At 37.2% G+C, this 22,636-nt stretch overlaps 1 protein-coding gene across 16 annotated transcripts in view; it reads left to right on the forward strand.

Moving 5' to 3' along the window:
• LOC107216528 (ras GTPase-activating protein raskol) overlaps positions 1-22,162 on the forward strand; it is a 226,219-nt gene extending 204,057 nt beyond the window's left edge. For 12 of the 16 annotated variants that reach the window (XM_046735810.1, XM_046735803.1, XM_046735804.1 and 9 more), the window contains 9 exons: positions 7,459-7,745; positions 10,281-10,567; positions 11,218-11,550; positions 12,151-12,555; positions 12,824-12,990; positions 13,086-14,098; positions 15,214-15,748; positions 16,849-16,973; positions 18,727-22,162. In XM_046735810.1, coding sequence (XP_046591766.1) covers positions 7,459-7,745; positions 10,281-10,567; positions 11,218-11,550; positions 12,151-12,555; positions 12,824-12,990; positions 13,086-14,098; positions 15,214-15,748; positions 16,849-16,973; positions 18,727-19,000 — 3,426 coding nt within the window. In that variant the 3' untranslated portion in view covers positions 19,001-22,162. Of the gene's footprint in view, positions 1-7,458; positions 7,746-10,280; positions 10,568-11,217; positions 11,551-12,150; positions 12,556-12,823; positions 12,991-13,085; positions 14,099-15,213; positions 15,749-16,848; positions 16,974-17,861; positions 17,897-18,643 lie in introns of those variants that run through there. The other 4 variants (XM_046735805.1, XM_046735806.1, XM_046735808.1 and 1 more) reach the window with 4 other exon arrangements.
• The last annotated feature ends 474 nt before the right edge of the window (positions 22,163-22,636 follow it).

Here is a 22,636-nt window from a genome sequence, read left to right on the forward strand (position 1 = left end):
GTACATATTTTTCTTTCGAATTCTCATACCCACCCCAGTGCCCCGAAATGGTGTTCCCGTATTTTCTTCGTCATCGTTGTTTTGACAATGCAGCGGTTATACGCATCTATACGTTCTTTGACCACAAGCAAAGATGTCTTCTTGCCCCCCTTTCCCCTGCTATTCTTTAGAAACCAAAAAACCGGATGTCGGGCATGTTCTTTATACCTGCGCACACACCGCGTTGTTCAGGGTCATTTTTAAATTCCTCTCGTCCCTTGGGAGTGATTCCCCCCCCCCCCCCGAACATCGTCGACTCAAGGTTTTCCACCAAGTGTATACAATATAGATATGCGATGCAATCGCACCAAATCTATGACAGGGATTTTCGGAATGTAAAGCTCTTTTTCTAATGCCGGCAAAAACGCAACGGCTTATCTTAGTTTCAAAATCCGTTAATGGACGCAATTGCCCATCTTCAGAGCCTGAATAGAACCTCAAACTTTCAATGCGTTTTCATTTTCTGCGCAATTTTGAAGAAGGTTTAACATGACAATTTCAAATATGCGTAATAATTACTCATTCGATTCAGAGTAATGTTGTGAAATCAAATTATTTGCGAGAAATCGATAACAGCACGAACAGCACTACTAGGAGAAAAAGATCAAAGATTCTCTTTGGTGCAGCGCGCATTATACAAACTCTGCCGTAAGTCGCGGTCAGTAGGATATTGATGAATTTTTTCTCACCTCTGATTAGTAATCTGATTGACTCGAAATTCGAAAATCGTGTGCTTACAAGATCGCGGATTACAAATCTGGACACAAAATTTGGACTTGTGAAGCGGATGATCTATTATCGTCGTTCGAAATCCAGAAGGAAATCACACGATTTGATACTTCAGGAAATTTGATATCCAAGATTTTTTCAAAACACCGATTACTTGTCCGGAGTGAGATTTGGGGAACTTAAAATAGGGGACGCAAAGAATCATCCACTCAGAATCTTTAAACATCGCCTTCGGGTCTTTAATCAGCGGTCACAAAAGCCCCGAATTACAAAATTTCGGGCGAATCCGGGCTACGTAAAAATTAATACTTCGAATGGGTGAACACACTGTGAGAAAATTCACAGTGTAAATAAAAGTCCACACCGATTAGTGTAAATCGTTCGATTCTTTACACCAAGTAGTTGTAAAATCAAGACCAAAATGGCGTGGACTTCTATAGAATATTTTCGGTGTTACATTTAACACCGCATTTCCAACATTGCAGACAATACACCTACTTATTGTTCGTTGAATTCGTTAGCTTCGGCAATATGCGCGATAGAGAAATTTCAAGCATACCTTATAGTAGTGGGCTTATTTTTCCTACATAAAAAAAGCTAGAAACTTGTTACCCGCGACTTACGTGACACCCTGTATGTATATACACATAGCATGTACATACATATGGGTGTATGGCAGGCATGAGGCGGACACGTTGTCGTAAAATTGGAATTCAACCACCGTGCCGTCTGTCGACTCTCTGAGACTCTTGAAGGATCCGAGAGTAAGTACCGTGGTTTGCCTCTGGCCTTACTTCGGCACGTTGCAGCCGGGAATCCGCACCAGAGTCCAATCGCACAGCTAAGCAGGTAACAGCGGGAGATTTTTTTTGTCCTAAAACAATGAACCCTGAATGGTTGGTGCTTATCGAGAAGAGAGGGTGCGTACGGCGAACGAAACGGGGAAAAAAGGAGACGAGAACGGAGCGAGAAACGCTTCGAAACAAACCCACCCCCCCCCCACGAGAAAATAAAGGAAAGGAATAAATGAAAGAAAAGAAAAGTAGAAAGAGATGGAAAAGGAGAAGCAACTGCGAACTGGTTTCGGTTTTCGGTGCTGCCTAAGGGGGCAATGCGCCGCATCGCTCCGGACTCGGAGATCCGGACCATTCGTCTATAACCCCTCTCGATTCGACCCCAGAAAAGACGTTTTTGTCCGTCTTTGGGGTCGCCTTCGAAGGGAAGAGGGCGATCAGCCAGGTCTGACCCAGCCCAGCTGGGGTGAGCACAAAGGTGGATCACCCCGAATGATCCCTGACTTCAGCCCTCGATGCAATCTACGTCATGGGTACCGGCAGGATACAACAGCTGCGTTAGTCCGGGTTCAGATTTTGCGGCGAAATGATCGCTCAGCCAGCGTTTCAGGTGAAGCACGAATGTCAAAAATGTGCGATTCATAAGTTGGTTGTCTTACAGTGTGACAGTGGGAATCGAGCTTCACGTAAAAGTGTTGATATTTTTGATGAGATTGAATCGATCGTTTAACGTCACACTGACGTGTGTCGTTGTACCAGTGAAAGTTACACGCGCTACGTGTGACCGGCGTTGGTTTTCGAAAACGTGTATCAAACCGTAAATCGTGAAAGAAAGAGCAAGTTTAGAGTGGATTACACGAGCTGAGCAAACTGGGAATTCAAATAAGAAAGAAAGTGGCTCCAGCTCAAGCTCGAAACCGATCGGTGACAGTAATTTGAATCCCGCGGTTTTACAGTTCACCCGCTATTTCTCCTGGCGCCCTGTTTCTCCATCGGAATTCCTGCGCAGTTCTCTGAAACTAGAACCCAGTACTTGCGGAAACCAAGAAAAATCCACTCGAGTATATTCTCTCGGAATTTATTGATGAACGTTTGAACCGTAGTATCAACGAGAAAAAATGTGCGCTGGTGTAACCATGGACGAGTCGAATGATGATAAAGTTGTCAACGTGATTTTAAACTACTTTATGAACCGGGTAATTTTCTTGTTCGATTTCTCAATTTTTTATTACAAGTAAGAAAATCGTTGATCCTGCGGATCGCTGCATAGAGTATTAAGTAATTGTCCAAATCCTGATGTCCAAATCTGAATTAGTATAGTAATAATTCACTGACCTTGACGAGTTGTGATCAATATTCTTTCTCAATTTATCCAGATTCCAAGTGCGTGTGGGTTTGTCGATCTGCGCTGTTAAAAATTATTGTGAATTTACTACACATTTGCTGTACAAACGAGTTATCGATTTACGAAATCAGGTTGCAAATTTACAAATGCGGTGCAGCGACGTAAATCACTATATGTTTGTCATAAATTTACAATAAAAAATTTAGTTGTTACTAAAATTTGTAAAAAAAAATACAAAAAAGTCGTTTGAATTTACTAAATTGCGTAGTGAACTTATTGTATCTGTAAATTCAATAAACAGTAAATGTATGGTGAATTCACTGCCCCGTATCCGAGTAAAACTTCCGAAACAGTGTAGGAAGTTCTATACAGAAATTTTTAACAGTGTACCTATCGACTGGTGAATTATAAAACACTTAAAGTGAGAGTGTTGTATCAGCTTCAATTTATGCGCGAATGTCATCAATTATTGACTACGATTAAAGTGACACTACTCTCTAAATGTGAATAAGTTATAAGTATATCACTGGAGGAAATCAGTGTCTATCCACTAGGGTGGTCCTTATTTAAGGTTTTGACGATTTTTTCCGGCGCGCAACCCAAATAAACTTCGAAAAAATTCAAAAACAATTCTCTGATTTTTTCATATTCATATCTCAACTCTAGCCCGTGCCTATAAGAGAGTGAAAAATTAGAGAGTTATATTTGAATGCACACTGAAAATCAGTAAAATATTAGTAAAAAGTCACCGAATCTTCAGTGTATATGCACTTTTTTTTTCCAGTTGTATACTTGTAACCGAGAATCAGTGAATTTTCACTGATCTATAAAGTACCGTTCCAAACATTCGGAACAGTCTCGATCACGGATTCGTTTTTTTTGATCCAAAAAAATTAATGCGTTTTCAGTGAAACAATGACAAATACGACGTGACTGAATCTGCATATTATTCCGAAAGTAAAAGTTCTGTTTATCGGCCAGATTACTTGCCACTTTATAAAAATCGATATGCACATCGTCCACATAAATTACATTATTTATGAGATGCCGAAATGCGGGAAATATATCGAAACAAAGAGTATCATGCAAATATAATAATGCGATAAAATTTGTGCAAATATTGAGAAATACCGTGTGCTCATATACTATTTGCAACTGTTTACACGTATACAGTAGCGTCTCAATTCAAAATGTGAACGATGACAAAGCCCATAACAAATCCAAAAAGAATCATATGTACACGGGCTTATCGATTCACGATAACTTATCGACAAATGTGAATGTGTCGTAAATTTGATAGAATATTGTCAGTTTGGCACATAATGAAACGAACAACTAACAAAATGGAGTAAAATTAAAAACAAATCTACAGCGGAAAGAGACCTGAAATGTTTATAGCATCCGTTGATTGGGTGCTGTCCGATCAGTGGGCATTTTACCCTACCCAAGGTACCAGTGCGAAGGAGGTATCGGTGTCTGTATGGTGGCCGTGTATCGTATTATAGGTATATGTATAGTAATCCCGTGCATGGTGAGCATGGGAGGCAGGCGGAGAATCGGCCTTTCACTTCACCGGAGCTGAGAGAGCAATGTCATTGGAAATCCACGATAGTCCAGTTGACAATTTTCTCTTGAGCTGATCGCTGCTCTCACGTTTGATATATATTTATACATAGTACACACGATAAGTTTACTCACGGATACCATATATTCTTCGATACTTTCTTCCTCTTTCCACAATTTGGGTGAGTTAAGCTGTTCTTCGTCTGCTTGTGTCGAAAATTTTTAAATGGACGCGAATCGTCTAAATAGGAAACAGAAAATTTGCATAATTTCATTAAAGTATCAAATCGATGCTGGTGTATAGGAGTGCAAAACCTAGTTCACGGAAACGTTATCATTTTATTTCACGTGTCAATGTGGATTTCACATTTTGCAGCTATCTTTTTTATCGAGAAACACGATACGATAACTTTTTGAAAAACTAATCTTTTTTTTCATTACAAACTGATAAGATTGATAAATCTGTGACTTGAACGGATTCGCCCAGCCTTTCTAAAACCTGTTTCACTTTATTAAGCGCTAACATTTGTTCACACTTTTATTATGCCTCTTTAAGATCATTGAACTAAAATGAATTTCATAAAGCACATTTTCCCGATAAAAATCACCAGCACTGCGTATCAATTTTTAAATTTTTTACAAGGAATTGTAAACCGGTCCTCTGAACGACCGTCATAAATTACGTATACCTAGAGTTTTATTTTGTAACACTATAAGCAAACGGTGGGTTCACGTTTTGCAACGTTTTCGTTTGATCGAAGTATTTTTCCTGCACCCACGTTTTGTTTCGCAACTCCACTGACATGTTGAAAAATGTTTGCGAGACGCGTTGGCTAGAAATTCGATTCCTGATCTGATTTTATGGGTCAAATGCGGTCAAGCCGCAACCGCGCTCCGCATCAAATAATACGACCGTAGATCAGCAAAGCGACGAAGATATTTATCGTAAAAACGAGTCGCGTTATCCGTGCCCCACAATTGCGTGTGCTTGATAATACTTGTCCCGTGTCTGTGATTCGAATGCGTAAAAAGAGGAAGGATGCTGCACAGAGGATTTTGTTTTCATTCTTTTTATTTTTTCCTCGTTCAAACGGGCAAAAATATTTCAGGCTTTACGCACGCGTGTGTGTATTATGTACGTGTACGCACGTATGCATAATGCTGTGGATGGAATATGAGCGCCGAAAAGTTGTCTGACTTGTTCCCCGATATATCCACCTCTATAACCGAGCCACGTGCTTGACGCTCTACCTAGGAGTCTTCTTGGCTCTACCAATACCTGAGAGTTTGGTGTGCCAGCAGTGGCAGACCAGGTGGGAACCAGCAACGATTTCGTTTCTTACCTCCAAAACTCTCCTTGATCGGTGTGCTCAAAACTGACGAATGTTTTAGTCAGCTCTGCGTTAAATGTGGTTTAGAGGATTTTCGAAGTCGGGACAGAACGAAAAAAGAAACAGCGTCAATCGTTGTAATCGATTTCTGTTGGAAATTACTTCTTGTTATTTATTTATTTCTTTGATTTTTTTTTTCCAACATAAATTTCACCAGGTGACTGATATCTCCTTCAAATTATATTTTAACCTGTAATATTAAAAAGTGTTGACCAATATCATTTTTTCGAATACGAACTCCGAGTTTTTACGTTAATCACTTTACGCCAGGTTGAAGATTGAGATTTATAGTGCAGGTGGCCAAGTAAAAAGAAACTAAAAACCACAATCACTGCAATGGCACCTATGATCACCACACGATCACTTCAGATAATGAATCCGTATCTCAATCAACACGTACCTTTAAGTTGTCATTGTATTCTTTGAGATTACCTACCAAAGAAGCAAATTATATTTCCACATATCGCGCTTTAATCCCGATACTAAAGTTTAGATGATTCTTAGTACCCGTTACTCTTTTTCCTGCACGTCGCCGACGCGTTGGGTGAAATTTTCGGGAGAACGGTAATGTTGATATAAAAAACCGAACAGTTCGTACCGGTGAAACTGTTATGTTACCGGAACCATCACGGTGGATAGAGATAACGAAAAATACTGAAACGAGGAGTGATGCAGAAGTGATACGCTTGTTTGAGGTTGAAAAATGACATTTTTTGCTTGTAACTTACAATTAATTGTTGTGTAGAAGATTTTAATACATATATGTCAGCTGGAATTTGATAGACTCCGAAATTATAAAAATCTGGGTCAAATTCTATGTATATCCGACAAATGGTTGGAGAGGAATCGTAGATGTAGCGTTTTGAAAATTACTATTCTCATTTCGAATTTAAATCTGAAAACCATCGAAAGACGCGAAAACAACCTACAATAACGATATTTGTTTTTTTTTTACAACATTTATTTTTCTGGTCAATTGAACTTGGAAAAATGAATGAATGCGAGACCCTCGCTGCTGTGACGCGTGGTTGCATAGCGCAGTATATTCATCGTGAGTTGATCCCGGTAATTTATGGATAAAATACTCTCGTTCACGTTGTAGTTACTGCTGTATTCGGATTATATTGATATACGAAGTGTACGCAGCGCGTTATAACATTTTTTGATTATTTTTCAGATAATTCATGCCCAGTCAGCAAGCAAAATGAGTTGAAAAACATTAGAATTGTAGAAAAAAAAAAAACACTAGAGTTCAATCATTTCGGGCGACCTAATGATCAAAGCTTCACTCAAATTGTCGATATCTTACAAATTAGATTGTTTTATTGTATTGTATTGAAACGGTTTCATTTTCTTTCCCTAATTTTTGATTAAATAAATCATTATAAGCTATACAAAAGAATATAATGGTAAACTTGTGGCTAAATATTTAGTACCGTTGTATTTCTTGTGTAATCGGAACTTAGCGTAAGCGGAAACTTATATTTTCGATGAAGTTTCATATGCATGTAGCATCCTTAATAATGGTTATAGAAACTTGGTTTAAAAAATGCAAAATTGAACCGATCTACATCCGCTCTTTTTCTTTTTATTGCAGAATTTCTTCTCCAAGAGATCGTTTCGATCGAATCCCCTGAAACGAACGAAAAGCGTGACGAAACTCGAACGGCAAAAACAACGCGGAGCGGCCGGACTGAGGGGTTGCCGTTCGCACGAGTCGCTTCTCTGCGGACAAGCTGTGACCTCGATGGACTTGGCTGCTGTTACGCCTCTGCATCCGAGCCTCCTTGGCCGACAGCATTGTTTCCAAGTAACGCCTAGCAGCGGTGTGCCGAAGTACTTTAGCTGCAAGACCGCCCACGAGAGGGATCAGTGGGTTCACAGGTAAGCTGCAAGTGCTGCAACCACCATTTTTATCCACCGCTACACCGTCGAGGAGATGCAGATTGTTGTTGTGACCGACCGTATATGCAGATATACTTGGCCACAATGATGCTGCGACGGCTAATTTTCTCGACGAGTCGGTTACGCCCAGGATGTCGGCACGTGGAGCGTTACTTGCGTACACGCAACTCGCACCTAGTTATTTTACGCTCTTGTCGCCGTTGTCGATACGCCAAATTTAATTTCTGGCGGAGAACACACTGATGTACCTATGTGTGGTAGTATCGTAAGCGTGACATGAAGATTAGTTTTACAAAGAGTTTATTACAGTATTAGATTTGAGGATGTTCTTGCGGTATGGTTCTAGCATTAGGAAAACGATAAAAATTTGACTGATTGTTCATTTTATCTGTATGAATGCGTGTGCAAAATTTGCAGTCGATGGACTTCACAGTTTAAAAGTTATTCAACATTTAAATTAATATGGGTTCTCATGGAGTAACAGCATATTTTTACATTTGTGAATAAAATAAAAATAGAAGTAACATTCAGATTTTATCCAAAATTTTTGTGTGTATAAATCCAATACTAAAGAATGTTAATAAAAAAAAAAATGGGGGCTTACCGTAGCGGTTGTCGAATTATTTATTAAAAACGCAAGCGAAATGACCAAAACAGACTGCAGTTCGGGTTTCGTTTGTCAAAGTGAGAGAGAGAGGGCGATACGCATAGGGATGTGCGTACGGCATTGAAGAGAGTGTGAGAGAAAGAGACGATGTACATGCTGTACATAGTTTCTCACCGCGTCGCAGTAGGGCCAACCGTAAAATAACGAAATATCGCAGTGACATATTATTTTGACTTCTAAAAAGTGATATAAGTGAAAATGTGACTTTATTAATGATTAATAGTATATTTTATGCAGTTTTAGTTATCATTTTATGCTTCATATGCATCAAATATGTCTCATATGGGCGACGGTTTTATTTTTACAGTTGGATTCAGGTGAAATTCATGTCCAAAAGTTTTCAGTCAACCGTCACAAAATAGCAAAATTAACTAATACAATAATATCTGGAGCCGAAGAAACATGTTCGGTAACATCATTGTATTCTTTTACAACATATAAGTGCCTATGGTGCATATTTTATCTTCGTAAACCGAAAAATTTCATCTATTTCGAATTTCAGTCACTTTTGTCTGGGATTGTACACCAAGAGAAAACACGTATCCTAGTACCTCATATATTATAGTTGTTGTTGTAACTAATGCAGCTACGACCAAGCGTGGAGGAGTAGAAAATGAATACACAAACTGAACTTGATTCGATGCAGCGTAAGGCGGAGGCGTCAGGTCAACATAACCTCGAAATATTCAATTCTATTTTGTATGATATTTCATGTATTCCGCTTCACACATACTCGTACGTAGAGTACCGAAGTACTTTCCGAGAGGCATAAATTGCAAAAATCAATCTCAAATCTGCTTAGCATTTCCGTTTGCGTTTACAGCAAAAACTCTGATGTACAATTAGTTCCCGACATTGAGAAGAGCGTTCTTCTGTTAAATTACTAAAATCACTAGATATGCAAGTTACACCCCGATAATGCAGAATTAGCCTGCAACGCCACCGCCGGCCGGCCGCGAAACAGGCGCAATCTTTGTAAACATAACATAACACGTACATAACATGAAAAATTGAGCCTGATTCGTGGTTGGCGGTAGCGCTGCGGGTTGATTCTGGATTGTCAACGTATCCGATATGTCCAAAAAATTGGCTGTCTCAGAATCACTGCGGACAAGTGTACTTTTTTGTATCGGGGTCCAGAATATATCGAAGGATGCCATCTACTGGCCGAATATCACTACAAACAATATAAGACGTTTCAATGGTGTTTTATGACAGGTTTTTGGACCCCAAAAAAACATCTTTGCGTTTTTGACGACTTCAAGTCATGTTCTATGTGGCGACATAATACCGTATTTGGGTCACATTTAACTATATGAAAATCTCACTTCTTAATATATATGTGTCATTCGGTATTAATTCAATGTAACGAAACAAAAATTGTATCACCTACAAGAAATTTCCTGTTTCTTTGTAGTCTTGTATTTTAGCCGAAACAATCAGGCGTTAATCCAATTTCGACGCCATATTGTTCTAACCACACCCCTACGTCCGCTACTTTAGAACTCATATTTTTATGTCTTCGGATCTCTTGAGATCAATTATAAGCATACGAATGTACAGACGATTCAGCGCAAGCTGTGAAGTTTTAGTTTTTGCGATTTCGGAATCTATACACCGCAAAAATTACGACGTAGGAGGACTTTTATGATTAAATATGGTCCGGTTGGAATAATCAATTTTGTACCATTAGATGTATTCTGCGCAACATGTTCATTCCCAATAGTACACACTGCATTTTTCATCTTCGTCCCTTTCTTAAGTTGTTACAGTTAATTTTATTCTACTATTTTGTGATGCATTTGAATTCCTCCGTTTAATTTGTTTCGAAATATTATCTGCTGCAGCCTCCGGAAGTCCGTGCATCCGGATGAGGGTCAAAAAAGACGTACGGATAATTCCCTGCAAATATGGCTCCTGGAAGTGAAGGGCATACCCTCGAAGAAACGATACTTTTGCGAAGTTTCGCTTGATGCTGGCCTCTACGCACGGACCACTTCCAAACTTAAGGGTGAACTATGCTTCTGGGGTGCTTACTTCGATCTACCTCGTCTACCGGCCGTCAACAATATTTACGTCAATCTCTACAGAGAGGCTGACCGGAAGAAGAAGAAAGACAAAAACGTACTTATCGGTGAGCTGGACATTAGTTACCATCATTTTTTTAACACTAGGGAGTGAAGCATGCTTCCTTGGTAAAAAATGTTCTCTTAAGATCACAGATTTGAATGAAATCTATTTCAGTTATTAAGATACGAAAAATAAATCAGACTTTCCTATTTTAAACAAGGCTTTGAACATTAAGTCATTTCGACACTCTTAAATGACAATAATATATCTATTGAATTATTTTCATTTATTTCAAACGTTATTTACGAATTGTTGCCCATTTTCATCCTTCATGCTATTTTAATCAAATTAACATACAATTGTAATCTACCATAAATTTATTTTAAACTGATTGACCTTCGTCCCAGATGCGGTTGAAATATATTCGAGATTACAATGTTATGTTGTTTAGGTATACAAAACAAAGTACCAGCTTTCTGGAACGTTAGTAAATTCACAAAGGTCTCGAATGACATTGAGAACATGCAGTCTTACCCAACGACCACCTGATGACTAGTTGAGAACGATAAATTTGATACATAAAAATAAACAAATTCAACAAAATACTGGTTTTAAAAACCAAAACAAGAAGCTGCTATTTTTTTTTTCATAATCTTTACTCTGGGTGATAAGAAACTGATATCTGAACTCTTCTATAATTAATATACTCTTCAGGATCGGTGACAATTCCTGTCAAGGATGTGACCTCTCGTTACGTGACGGAAAAGTGGTATCAAGTGATTGGTGACAAGGGTCAACTGAAAGAATCACCAGCATTACGAGTCAAGTGTCGTTTTCAATCGGTCGATATTCTACCGGTCCATGTCTACCAGGACTTTTTGGAGTACTTGAAGAACGACTACAGATCGCTCTGCGAAGCTCTTGAGCCTGTGATTGGCGTTAAAGCAAAAGAGGATATAGCTACTGCTTTGGTAGCTGTCATGCAGCAGGAGAATAAGGCACCACAGTTTCTCGCCGATCTAGTCATGATGGATATCCATAGAATCGGTGAGTGTAAATTTAGTCAGGACATTTTTTAATGAATACGAAACAACTATACTGCATATAGTTGGAATGCTGATGTAATTCGTAGACCTTGAAAATATAACACAGAAAGGTAAAGTATACGTAGAAACATCAAAACTTAGAAAGCTGAAACTACAGAAAGCCAAAATTTCTAAAATTTGTCCCAATGAATAAAAACAATGTATGTATATCGAGTCAAACCCTGGAATTGTTGTAATTCTATCGTATGTATATTTTTGATTTCTACACTTTATCTTCCTACAATTTGTTTTCTCCACATTTAGACCTTCTACCTATAATCATTTTGTATTATAACCCTTTAATTTTTCAATCTTCCTGCATTTTTACCCTCACATCGTGTAGATTTTGGTTCCATAACACTGAAAATCAAAATCATCAGATGCCAACTCACAATTCAAGTAATATACATGTTAAAAAAACAATTTTAGTATCATTAAAAGATTAAGGTTAAAGTGTTTTGATTTTTATTCTCAATGCCCTTTTTCTCAGTATAAAATCATTTCCTTATTATTCTATACGCACTTCTTAATTTACTTACCAAATTACTTTTTTGTGTTTCAGATGACGAAAGATTAACTTTCCGTGGTAATTCGCTAGCAACCAAAGCAATGGAAGCGTATCTGAAGTTGACAGGGGATGAGTACCTTCAGAAAACTCTTTGTGCTGCTGTACGAGGTGCAGCTGAAGGTGGAGACTGCGAGGTAGATCCTCTGAAGGTGGCTTCCGCTGCGGCGCTTAAAGCGCAACAGCACAATCTTCGAGTGGCGGTAGAAACTGCTTGGAACAAAATATTGGCCAGTCACACTCACTTCCCAGTCGAATTGAGAGAGTGCTTTAGAATATTCAGAGAACGTCTCAATGAGATGGGTCGCCTCGATATCGCTGACAATCTGATATCAGCCTCCATATTTCTCCGGTTCCTTTGTCCAGCCATTCTCAGTCCCTCTCTATTCAAAATCACCGATGGTGAGTTGATTTTGCTTTATTTTACTCTTTAATGCGTACAGTAAAATCAGTTGTGGTGAAGTTTCCTTTTTATTATTGTCTCCTGATTTGGGAGGTTAACTATTGTTACCTGAGTAACGAAAGACCTTTGACTCTCTGTAAAATGCAAAAGTTTATTTCTGAATTTGGAATGTGTTACTCGTATGCTTTGAATAACTATTTTATGAGCTTGAAAAGCTCGTACATTTCTGGCACTTGAATCAAATCATATCGTCTTGTATTTTTTCAGAACATCCAAACGAGAAGGCTGCTAGGAACTTGACATTGGTAGCAAAGACTTTGCAAACATTAGCAAATTTCACAAGGTTCCAAGGAAAAGAGAACTTTATGGAATTCATGAATGATTTCTTGGAGCGAGAGGCTTCAGCGATGAAAAATTTCTTGCAGTTGATAAGCGTGAGTTGATTTCCTCTGTCGAATATGTCCCCCCTTCTCTTTTTACCAGTCAGTACGTCACACCAGCTTTTTTTTCTCTCTTACCATGATTTCAGAGCCCGTTACCAAAAGACGCCCCGTCAAATAATTCATTGGAATTCGAAGGCAACATAGACCTCGGCAAGCAATTATCCCTGCTGCATTCGCTGTTGAGGGAGAGCGGATCAGCAATAAGTGCTCTGCCTCAGCTGGGTGGAATCCTCGACAAGATATCGCTGGCCCTCGAGCAGCCAGGGCCAAGTTCTTCAGTGCCAACGACTCCGCGATACCCAAATCTGCAGAACAACATTTTCCGGTACAATGATCCAACGATTGCAAACAGCAACACAAACCTGTCTATATCGGCGACGTCCACCATTAGTAATCACAGCACTCTGAATGGTACCTCCAGAGATGGCAGCGAAGTAATGCAATCGAACACCCTTGGCCACAACAGCTCTCGCAGTCCGAATGTTGTGCGTGCAGCGACACTGCCCAGAAACGCTTATCTGCCCGGTAATGGTAAACTCCAGCTGCAGATAAGTGGTGACGATTATCCATTGGAATCAACAGCCTTTGTCTCTCGATCCCCAACCCCGATGGCCAGGCAACACAGGCACTTGACCTCGAACAGGAGCGGACCAGGTTACAGACTGACGGCTAGCACCAGCCTGGCGAATGTTAACCATTGCCAAAATAATCCGACGAGTCCGATGAGGTCGGAGAGCCATTCGAATCTCAAAGATTCTAACTACAATATCAACACGCATGGTAACGTTAGTAATAACGGATCCATCGGGCAGCACCATCGGCACAATATAGCCAGGCTCCAGAGTCTGGATATCAACGATCAGGACAATTATAATCATAATTACAATGTATCGAGGTCGGGGAGCAGGACACACTGTCATAAGGAAGAGAACGTCAATCAGGCACAGAACTACAACAACATATCGAAGACCACGATTAACGCTAATGTTAATCCTCACGTCACACTGTCCATCAATCAGCCGAACAACAACTATTCGAAAACCTCAAGCCTTACAGTCCCGACTAACGGAAATCTTGACGAGCTTTCGGACCTTCTCAGGTATTTTATACGTTTCTTTTGATTATATTTTTTATTTCGCTGCTTACAAATGTCATTTTGTCTCCTCGCACGTGAAACTGTTGCTGACTTGATAATGAAAATTTGGATTGCTAATCACATATCCTTTATACATCATCACTAACAGTTTCGGATGAATCAGACCGGTTGTCTCAACTAAAAGTCAGGAAAAGAGAAAAATCCATTTTAAAAATCTCCAGAAGTGGTATTTGCGTCAATGATTGGAAACACAAATGAACCATCATCCGTACTACGCAATACAAACGAATTTGTGTCATTTCGAAAAAAAGTAGCTAAGGTATAATATTGTAAGAAAAAGTTTTATGATTAAAATCCGATTCTAATGTTTTTCGGTTCATATTTTTCACACATAGATCTCCAAAGATCGCTTGAAAGAAATTTTAAGAATTATAGTAGCCTGTAGAGTGGATAAAAATCGATTACTATAAATACAGTTCAGCAGTAGTTCATCACAATTATATTTGCGCGTCTTAACTATACTTTAAAGTAAGATTCCTTGCATGTATTCGAGACAATTCTTGGGAATTCAGTTAGCGAGCATAATGAGCCCAAAAATCATCCAGATTGGTTTGAGAACACCAAAGTTCGTTCATTTTCAAGTTTCTGTAATTAAGAAACCATTTCTCAAATTGTTGACATTGTAGCTTGTGTTATTCAAATGTTGTTGTAATTATTCCTATTACATAGTTGGGATGTCACTTTACTTGTCTTCACCATCATCCACGCAACTAACATAGCTGGAGATTTATCAAAAATTCTACTAATTTATTTAGTTATTTCAACGTCAATGGGACAAGCCCAAATGCGAAATAATTTGGAATAATTCTTCCATGTACGCAAGATAGCAGAAAAGTAGATTAAAAAAATGAAAATTAAATGATAACAAAATTATGTGTTGCATGTCTACGTAAATGGATTGATAAGTTTCCTCCTCTTTTCCCAAGTTTTGATTCAGCCGATTCCCCTCAATTCTAAATTTCATTCTCTGTTTTCCGCATGACACGCACGTCCTTTCCTGTAACTATGGAGCATCTTGTGTTCGGATTTCACTCCTACTAACGTAATTTCTCATACAGGTACGCCGATGACGAAGTATCAGAGTCAAAGTCTCAGAAGGGATCGCAAATCTCTATCTCACAGTTGAGTAATGTCGCATCGTCAGGATACCAGAGTTTTGCTGCTTACAGTCAAAGTTCGAGTCCCGTTGATCTGAGCAACAATGCCAATGCTCATATACTGAATGCTGCACCACTGGCTTTCGCGAATCCAGTTTATCACATGGAAGCGACGCACGGGAGGAACGAAAGGAGAGGAAGTACCAGTTCGGAGGAACGGGACGGAGGGGGTGGAGTCGAGGGAGTTCGAGGTGTCGACCTCAGCCCATCTCCGCCGCCACAACCGATACGAAATGTTGCAAGGAATGGCCAATCACAATGGCGGTACGCCGCTGTTGCGCATCGAACGGGCTCTGACCAGCCGCAAGGTGTCTGCTGCCCCAAATTGAGACGGCGGTTATCCCTAGACTCAACTAGAGACTTGTCCGATACCAGCGAAGAAGAGAGCTGTGCTACCAGGCGAAGCAAATCCCGAAGCCACAAGAGTATTGATCAGGTAAATTTCGATATCAATTTGTAGAAGTAATTTGTTTCTCCAAACTTTTGTTCTTTTGGACTAATGATTGGTTTATTTTTTTACTGTAACTCCTAGTGGTATTCGATTAATTTGTAGTTGAGCTGAAATGCTCGTATTAATTTGTCAATCAGATTGATGGAAGTGTCTTACGTATCTGAAGGATTTCGTACAGTTTTCTCATAAATGATAATCATTATTTGATATATTTGACGAAGGTAGACTGTTTCCATGTTGCTATTGATAAAGCTTATGGCGAAATTTAGGCGTCGTTTAAAATGATTTGGGACAAAATCCAGTATCTGAAAGCTATTCTAGTCTACTAGGTACATATTTCGTTTTCACTGCTGAAATACAGTGTAAATAACATTTAAAAAAAAAAAAAAAAAAACCAACATAGATTCAAAGCTCGAAAAACATTAAAGTTTTATCAATAATCATCTTCAAATGTAATTAACCAGGGAGTGAAAGCATGGTTTTTATTTTAACGCCAACTTTTTGTGAAATGAATATCACACATTATTTCAGAATTGATGGTTTTGATTCAAAATATTGCATACAAGGTAACGGTCTATTTTTTCACTTGCGTTTGCAGATCTCGAATTATTATTTCTGTAAATAATCAATTCATTGTTTGAGTTGATTGAATAAAAGTTTCAATAAAGGATATTAAATTTATACATAATGATATCATTTCAGAAAATTATCAACAGTGATGCATTTTTAGTCACTTGAAAATACTCTTGATTTGCGGCTATCAATTTTCAGCAGTCGGGGTGTAAAATGTCAACTGTGCATCCGTTCCAGCAGAGTTAATACTTAAGATATCTACCAATATCCATCAACAAATTTGTGGTTACATTTTGAAAATTAAATCCAAACGAGTCAAGATCGTTATTCTATTTCTCTCTAAATCAGTATTCACTATCAAATCACCAACTTGTCAATCATTTGTCCTTTGTAATTAACATACGGAACATATTTATCCAACGACATTACCTGGACAGATTCATTAGTATAAAATATTACATGTGGAAGCTACCTTTCGTAACTAACAAGCTCCGTCAATTATTAATTTCCAGTACGAGGTGGAAATCGAAAGGCTGCAAAGCAGCGTAGACAGACTGAGAGCTCGTTTAGGAACTCCTGAAGACGCAGATGTAGACAGCACGGTGCCTGATTCCAAGATGAAGAGCATTATCTCAAGGTACTTTGCTGCCGCAATAAGCCCTTTACTTTGCTCGAGCGTAATTTTTCCTCCCGTTTCTTTACCCATCGCCCTTCAGCTTCCGATGATTGTACGTCTTCTGTCGGTGTCGCTGAAATTAGTTTTTTCTCTCACATTACGAGTGATCTCCACAATGTTGGCGTTCAAGTGAAGATCGGGTCTGCCGTCTGGTCAAGAAATTGTCAAGACTAACAAATTTGCAATTACTTGGCATTACTTTGACCAAAACGATGCTGAACGTCGGGAAAAATAGATGTTGACTGACTTTAGTAATGTACGTTAGTATCGAAATTGTTCGACTCAAGAAGCTGGCTAATTATGTCTAATTCAAATCAAAAACCTGCTGTAACGCAGGTGAGGAAGCATTCTTTTTTAGCAAAATCTTCCACAATAGTACCGATTTCACCATGTGAAGGTTTTTCGGTAACACCCAAAGAAATCATATGGGAATGAAATTAACTGTATTTTATAAGAATTGGATGAACCGAATGTTTTGCGCATGAAAAGATGATACAATAATGCGATCCTTCGGTATTGTTTATATTTAACTAAATTTCCTTCTATTACAACTTTCAAACGGATAATTCGTTACTTTTTGATTCATAGTCACTTTTTTTGATCAGACAGTAAACCTAATACAATCTCCACTTCAGAACTTTAGTCAGCATACAATGTATCGATTTTTCGACAATCATATATTTTTGGATTGTCTTCACTTCAGGGGATTCAATAGCGAAATTTATGTCGACTATACAAATCGTCAGTCGCATATCTGCAACACCGTCATATTCCTATACTTTCACTCTATGAAATTAATCTTATAAATATATTTAATTCATTGTGTGTTCCTGTGCATTTTATCCGCTGCATTTGGTATACTCTGGCTTGATCTGGATCTTGGTGTAAGAGTTATCTATATTCCTAAGCTTCTTAAATTTCACGTACATCACAATCACTACAGGCTTTGATACTCACTCTCCACCATATCAATCGTCACTCGCCAATTCACCACATTATTCTTTTTCAAAATATATCTATTTCTCGTATCATTCTTCTGATACACACGGATGACTGACGTCACGGATATGTCCGAATACTCTGATAGTTCCAATTTGGACGAATTATTCTTACATGTAATGCATCGACACCGATTCACCATGACGATTTCTGTTCAGTTTGCGTAAGATTGCATGTCCATTCATTCAACAGTCACAACAATGTAGAGGAAAGTAGCTTAATACAGAGAGGCGTTTTCTTCCATAACTTCAAAAATACAGATTACTCAAATTGCAAGTTGTATTTCAGATATGTCAGAAGTATTGCGTAAAGATATCAATCCAAGGGTGTAAAAATTTTCTCCAAACATATTATACGCCTTTCCTTTGCCATCGTACAAGAAACAACGAAGAATTGTACGAAATATGAAATTGCAAATCATAATTTGTCGAGACTAACTGATACAGTTACATTTAAGTCGTGATAAATTTTCATGATTCCCAATCGCACTGTGTGAATTTGAATTGAAATCCCATTAAAAAGGCTGGTCGACATGTGAAACAAATTTTTTTGTACTACCATAAGTTGCTTCTTCTGTTCTCAGCATTCTTGATTATTAAAATCTGTCTTTTTTTCAACACGAATATTTGCAGGTGTCTTAAGTTGCTTTGGATCTGGTTGATAACTTTAAACGTGATATTGAGTCTCACCGGAAAATTCTTCTTTTCGTTTGAAGGTTGATCACTGTGGAGGAGGAACTTCGACGAGAACAGCAAAAAATGTCAGCAAAATTATCGTTCAAACAGCGCGTGATTGACGCGCAAGAACAACAGATCGCTGCACTGGATGCAGCCAATTCTCGCCTCATAACGTCGAACACCAGATTGTTAACTGCGCTTAGTACTCTAAATCAACGATACAACGCCACTCCCCAGACCACAAATGAGGCAACGGCTCTACTTCAAAACATTGCTGATATTGCTAGCGAACTGAAGAGTTCATCGTGTTAAATGGCTAAATCAGATAATGTCTTGTTAACATTGAGCACCGAATTGCATATTGTATACAAATTAGGTTGAGTTGTAATTGAGTATATAAAATAATAATTCTGTGGTTAATAATTAAATCTGGTGAGAAAAATGTCAGTTTTCTTTTCTACCGTTGCAAAGTTTCACCCCTAACTATGAATATCGTAGCGGTTCCATTTTTTTAGTGATTTTGAAGGTTTTTTCTTTCAACTCCTTTTTTTTTTTTTATTTGTTATTTCATATTATTTTTTGTATTATGATTTTTGATCGTAGGTTTTGTTTTTCAAACTATGTAAACGTTTGACACAATATAATTAGTACTTGCGTCATTGACCTTCACGAGGAGCGAAGTAGAGGCTATTTAGATATTAGACATTGAAAATAGAGATAAATATTTGATATAGAAAAACGATTTTTGTCAAATTATTGTAAGTAGCGTTGTTTAGTTTATTTATATTCATAAATATACACATAAATACACATAATATATGTATATAATACATATTTATTATGTATATGTATTAGGGTGTCCCTAAGAAAAAAAACTGAGACAATGAGGGTTGTATTTCAAGTTGAAAACAAAATTTTCACCCAGTAAACAAATTTTCTTATTGCACGTTGCAATTGTTTACGAAAAAATTATAAACAATTTTGAGTTGAAATTTGTTCTCTACGTAACAATTCAAGATCAAATCTATTCATAGTAATAATTTTGTGACTTAAATAATATGTTCATAATTTTTTTTTTCACAAACAACTAGAACTGTGCAATAAGAAAATTTGATTGTTGCATGAAAATTTTGTTTTTAATTTGAAGTACAATCTTCATAGTCTCAAAGTTTTCTTCTTCCACAATTTTTTTCGTATCAATTTAAAAGCATTTAAGCCCCTGCGAGCATCAAAATTCAAAAACAACCCGATTAACCCGTTGTTGCACGGTGGTACATACGTATGTAATACCTATGTTCCATGACTCTGACTCCAGATTCGTGACCAGCGAACCCGAGAACCTCCGAAACGTCCCTTGAACATAAAAAATATGGTTTACAAAAAGGTGTGAAACAAAGCGCGAAGGACCATCCTGATACATACATAGACATATATACACATATATAAAAATAATGACGACCTTGTAATATTATAAACTGATCATCGGATCATTGTAATGAAGATCGAATCAGCCTCTGCTATGTGTAAAATAATCAATTCAAACAACGAGCATTTCGAGTTATTTTGCATGAAAAATCAAAAAACGCACTCCGATATAGCATGATACATTAAATTGACTAACGCAATTCTATTTCTGAGACAGTATGAATGACAGAAAAAGGGACAAAAAACAGCGTTCGGATTGCCAGAGGTAGTAATACATAGTTACAGTACCTACATAGGTATAATATACGCATAAGTAATTGATTATCCATAGTAAAAATTCACATCATTGAGTAAAATTGGATAGAAACAAGTCAAAGATAATGAAATAGTAATTGACTCTTTGATGAAACATCATTTGTGACTTTGACGTATATTGTATAAGTACATAAATTTTGCACGATTCGAAAGCTGACGTAGTCATAGTTAATTCACGGTTTTATATTCTATAATAGTTATTATTATTATTATTATTGTTATTATTATTTGGAGTATTATCTATAATTTGTGACACTGTATTGTGTGCGTGTGTATAATTATAATTATGACTACTTTCATGTCTACAACAATTTCAAGCGTGGTTCTATTGTAAGGTGACCAGACAGGTTGAAACACATTGAAAATATTCTATTGTGTAAATAACCCTAGTTGGTAGTTCAAAAGTTGGATTTTTTTTGTGTCTGGTTACATGTAATAATAGAATGAAGATACGAGTTACGTGTCGGGGATTCATTCTGTTCGTATATTACAAATCACATAAGTTTCTTAACGCAGTCTTATGTGAATTGAAAAACGAAGTACGAAGAATGAGACCTAGCTTTCACGTATTACGAAACGCAATTGAATAATTTGGTTTGCTTAGATCTGTTGTAAAACTTGAAACCCAGTAAAAATAATTGTAATTTATGAACTTGTGAAATGATGATATTTGTCTTCTAGGGGGCATGATTATCGCAATGGCAAATAAATTTGAAGCAGTAATAGGTCACATCTCATCCATGCTGCGATACTTCGGCTTTAAAAGACCTTACTTCATTATGCCGCAAGCATTGTCAAAAAAGCTTATCGAATGTACTAAAACCTTATATGTATGCGCTTGCATAAACTGTGCTTTCAGTATATTCGATCTTGTAGATCACTCAAGTATTTCATTTTCGTACGTATAATTGCTTTGGCAGTCTTCTAATGAAGTTTCGTCATCTTGATGAAGAAAAAATGTTTTGTAAATTTCCCCAAACAAGGTTATTTATTTTGTAGTTTTTACCAAAGATGAAAGAGCTCGTATTGTATAAAATTCTCTCATTATGTATAGATATTAGTTTCTTTGTATCTAATAATTGCTGTAGTATTTATAGATTATTACTATTATGATTATTATATTCTTTATGTCCAATATACAAATAATTATTTAATTGTTTTACTTTAACAGCCATCCCTTGTTATATTATATAATTATCATTATTTTAATTATATCAACTATAACGAGATCATTGTACCTACAACGTGCGTAACAGAGTTATGATTTTGCTTGTTCCGTTGAAAGTATTATATTTTTCTTCTCTATTAGTACAACATTATCTTTATTAATCTAATAAATACGTCGCGATGATTTTCGAGAGTTGTTCTATTTTTATTTATATTTATTTAGTCTTACTTTTTTCCAGTTATGTACGTTGAGATGGGGTACAGTTTTGTTTTCTTCTACTGTTTACAATTTATTCACAACTCGTTCTTTTCTACTTTGCGTTCGTGTAAAATCATTATACTCTCCAGTCAACATTGATAATCGTAAAATTAATATATAAACACTGTTTACTAAATGTAACGAATGTAATAGCGAATGATTATTTAATATAAATGATTTTCAAGTATGTATAATAATAAGTTTGCATACTATCTGTAATAGTATAATATAGATCTTCACTTAGATTTACGGATACAGCAATCATGGATATTATGAACAAATAAACAAGATTATAGTCACCCCGATTATTACCTGCTATAATAAAATTCACCCTGATCCCGCAGATTTTCGGCCTCAAGGGTAAGAAACGTGAAAGCTAGAAAATAATGAAACAAACACTCAAGCGGTACAATTGAAGTTGATCAAAATGAGGAACGAAAATACCAATTGTTGGACGGTCTCCCTATTCAAAGTGTTGACCAATTTGGATGGGTACAAATCACAACAACAGTAAATCAAAAACTCCAATAGAATGAATAAATATTGTTCCCTTTACAATTATGTACTGTCATTTTCGATAAATAACCATCCAAATTGTTATCCCTAGAGAATCCACAGCTGAAAAATTTTCTTGCATACTAATTATCTTTATTTCATCTCTCAGTTAATTTGTTATCATCAAATCGCAAAAAATAAGGCGTTTGTATATTATTTACAAAAAATTGACAAATTTTGGAAATAGCTAAAATCAATTTATCGTCGTAAACTCAGATATCGACGTA

The sequence above is a fragment of the Neodiprion lecontei genome, chromosome 3 (assembly GCF_021901455.1).
Source record: "Neodiprion lecontei isolate iyNeoLeco1 chromosome 3, iyNeoLeco1.1, whole genome shotgun sequence".
Taxonomy (NCBI): domain Eukaryota; kingdom Metazoa; phylum Arthropoda; class Insecta; order Hymenoptera; family Diprionidae; genus Neodiprion; species Neodiprion lecontei.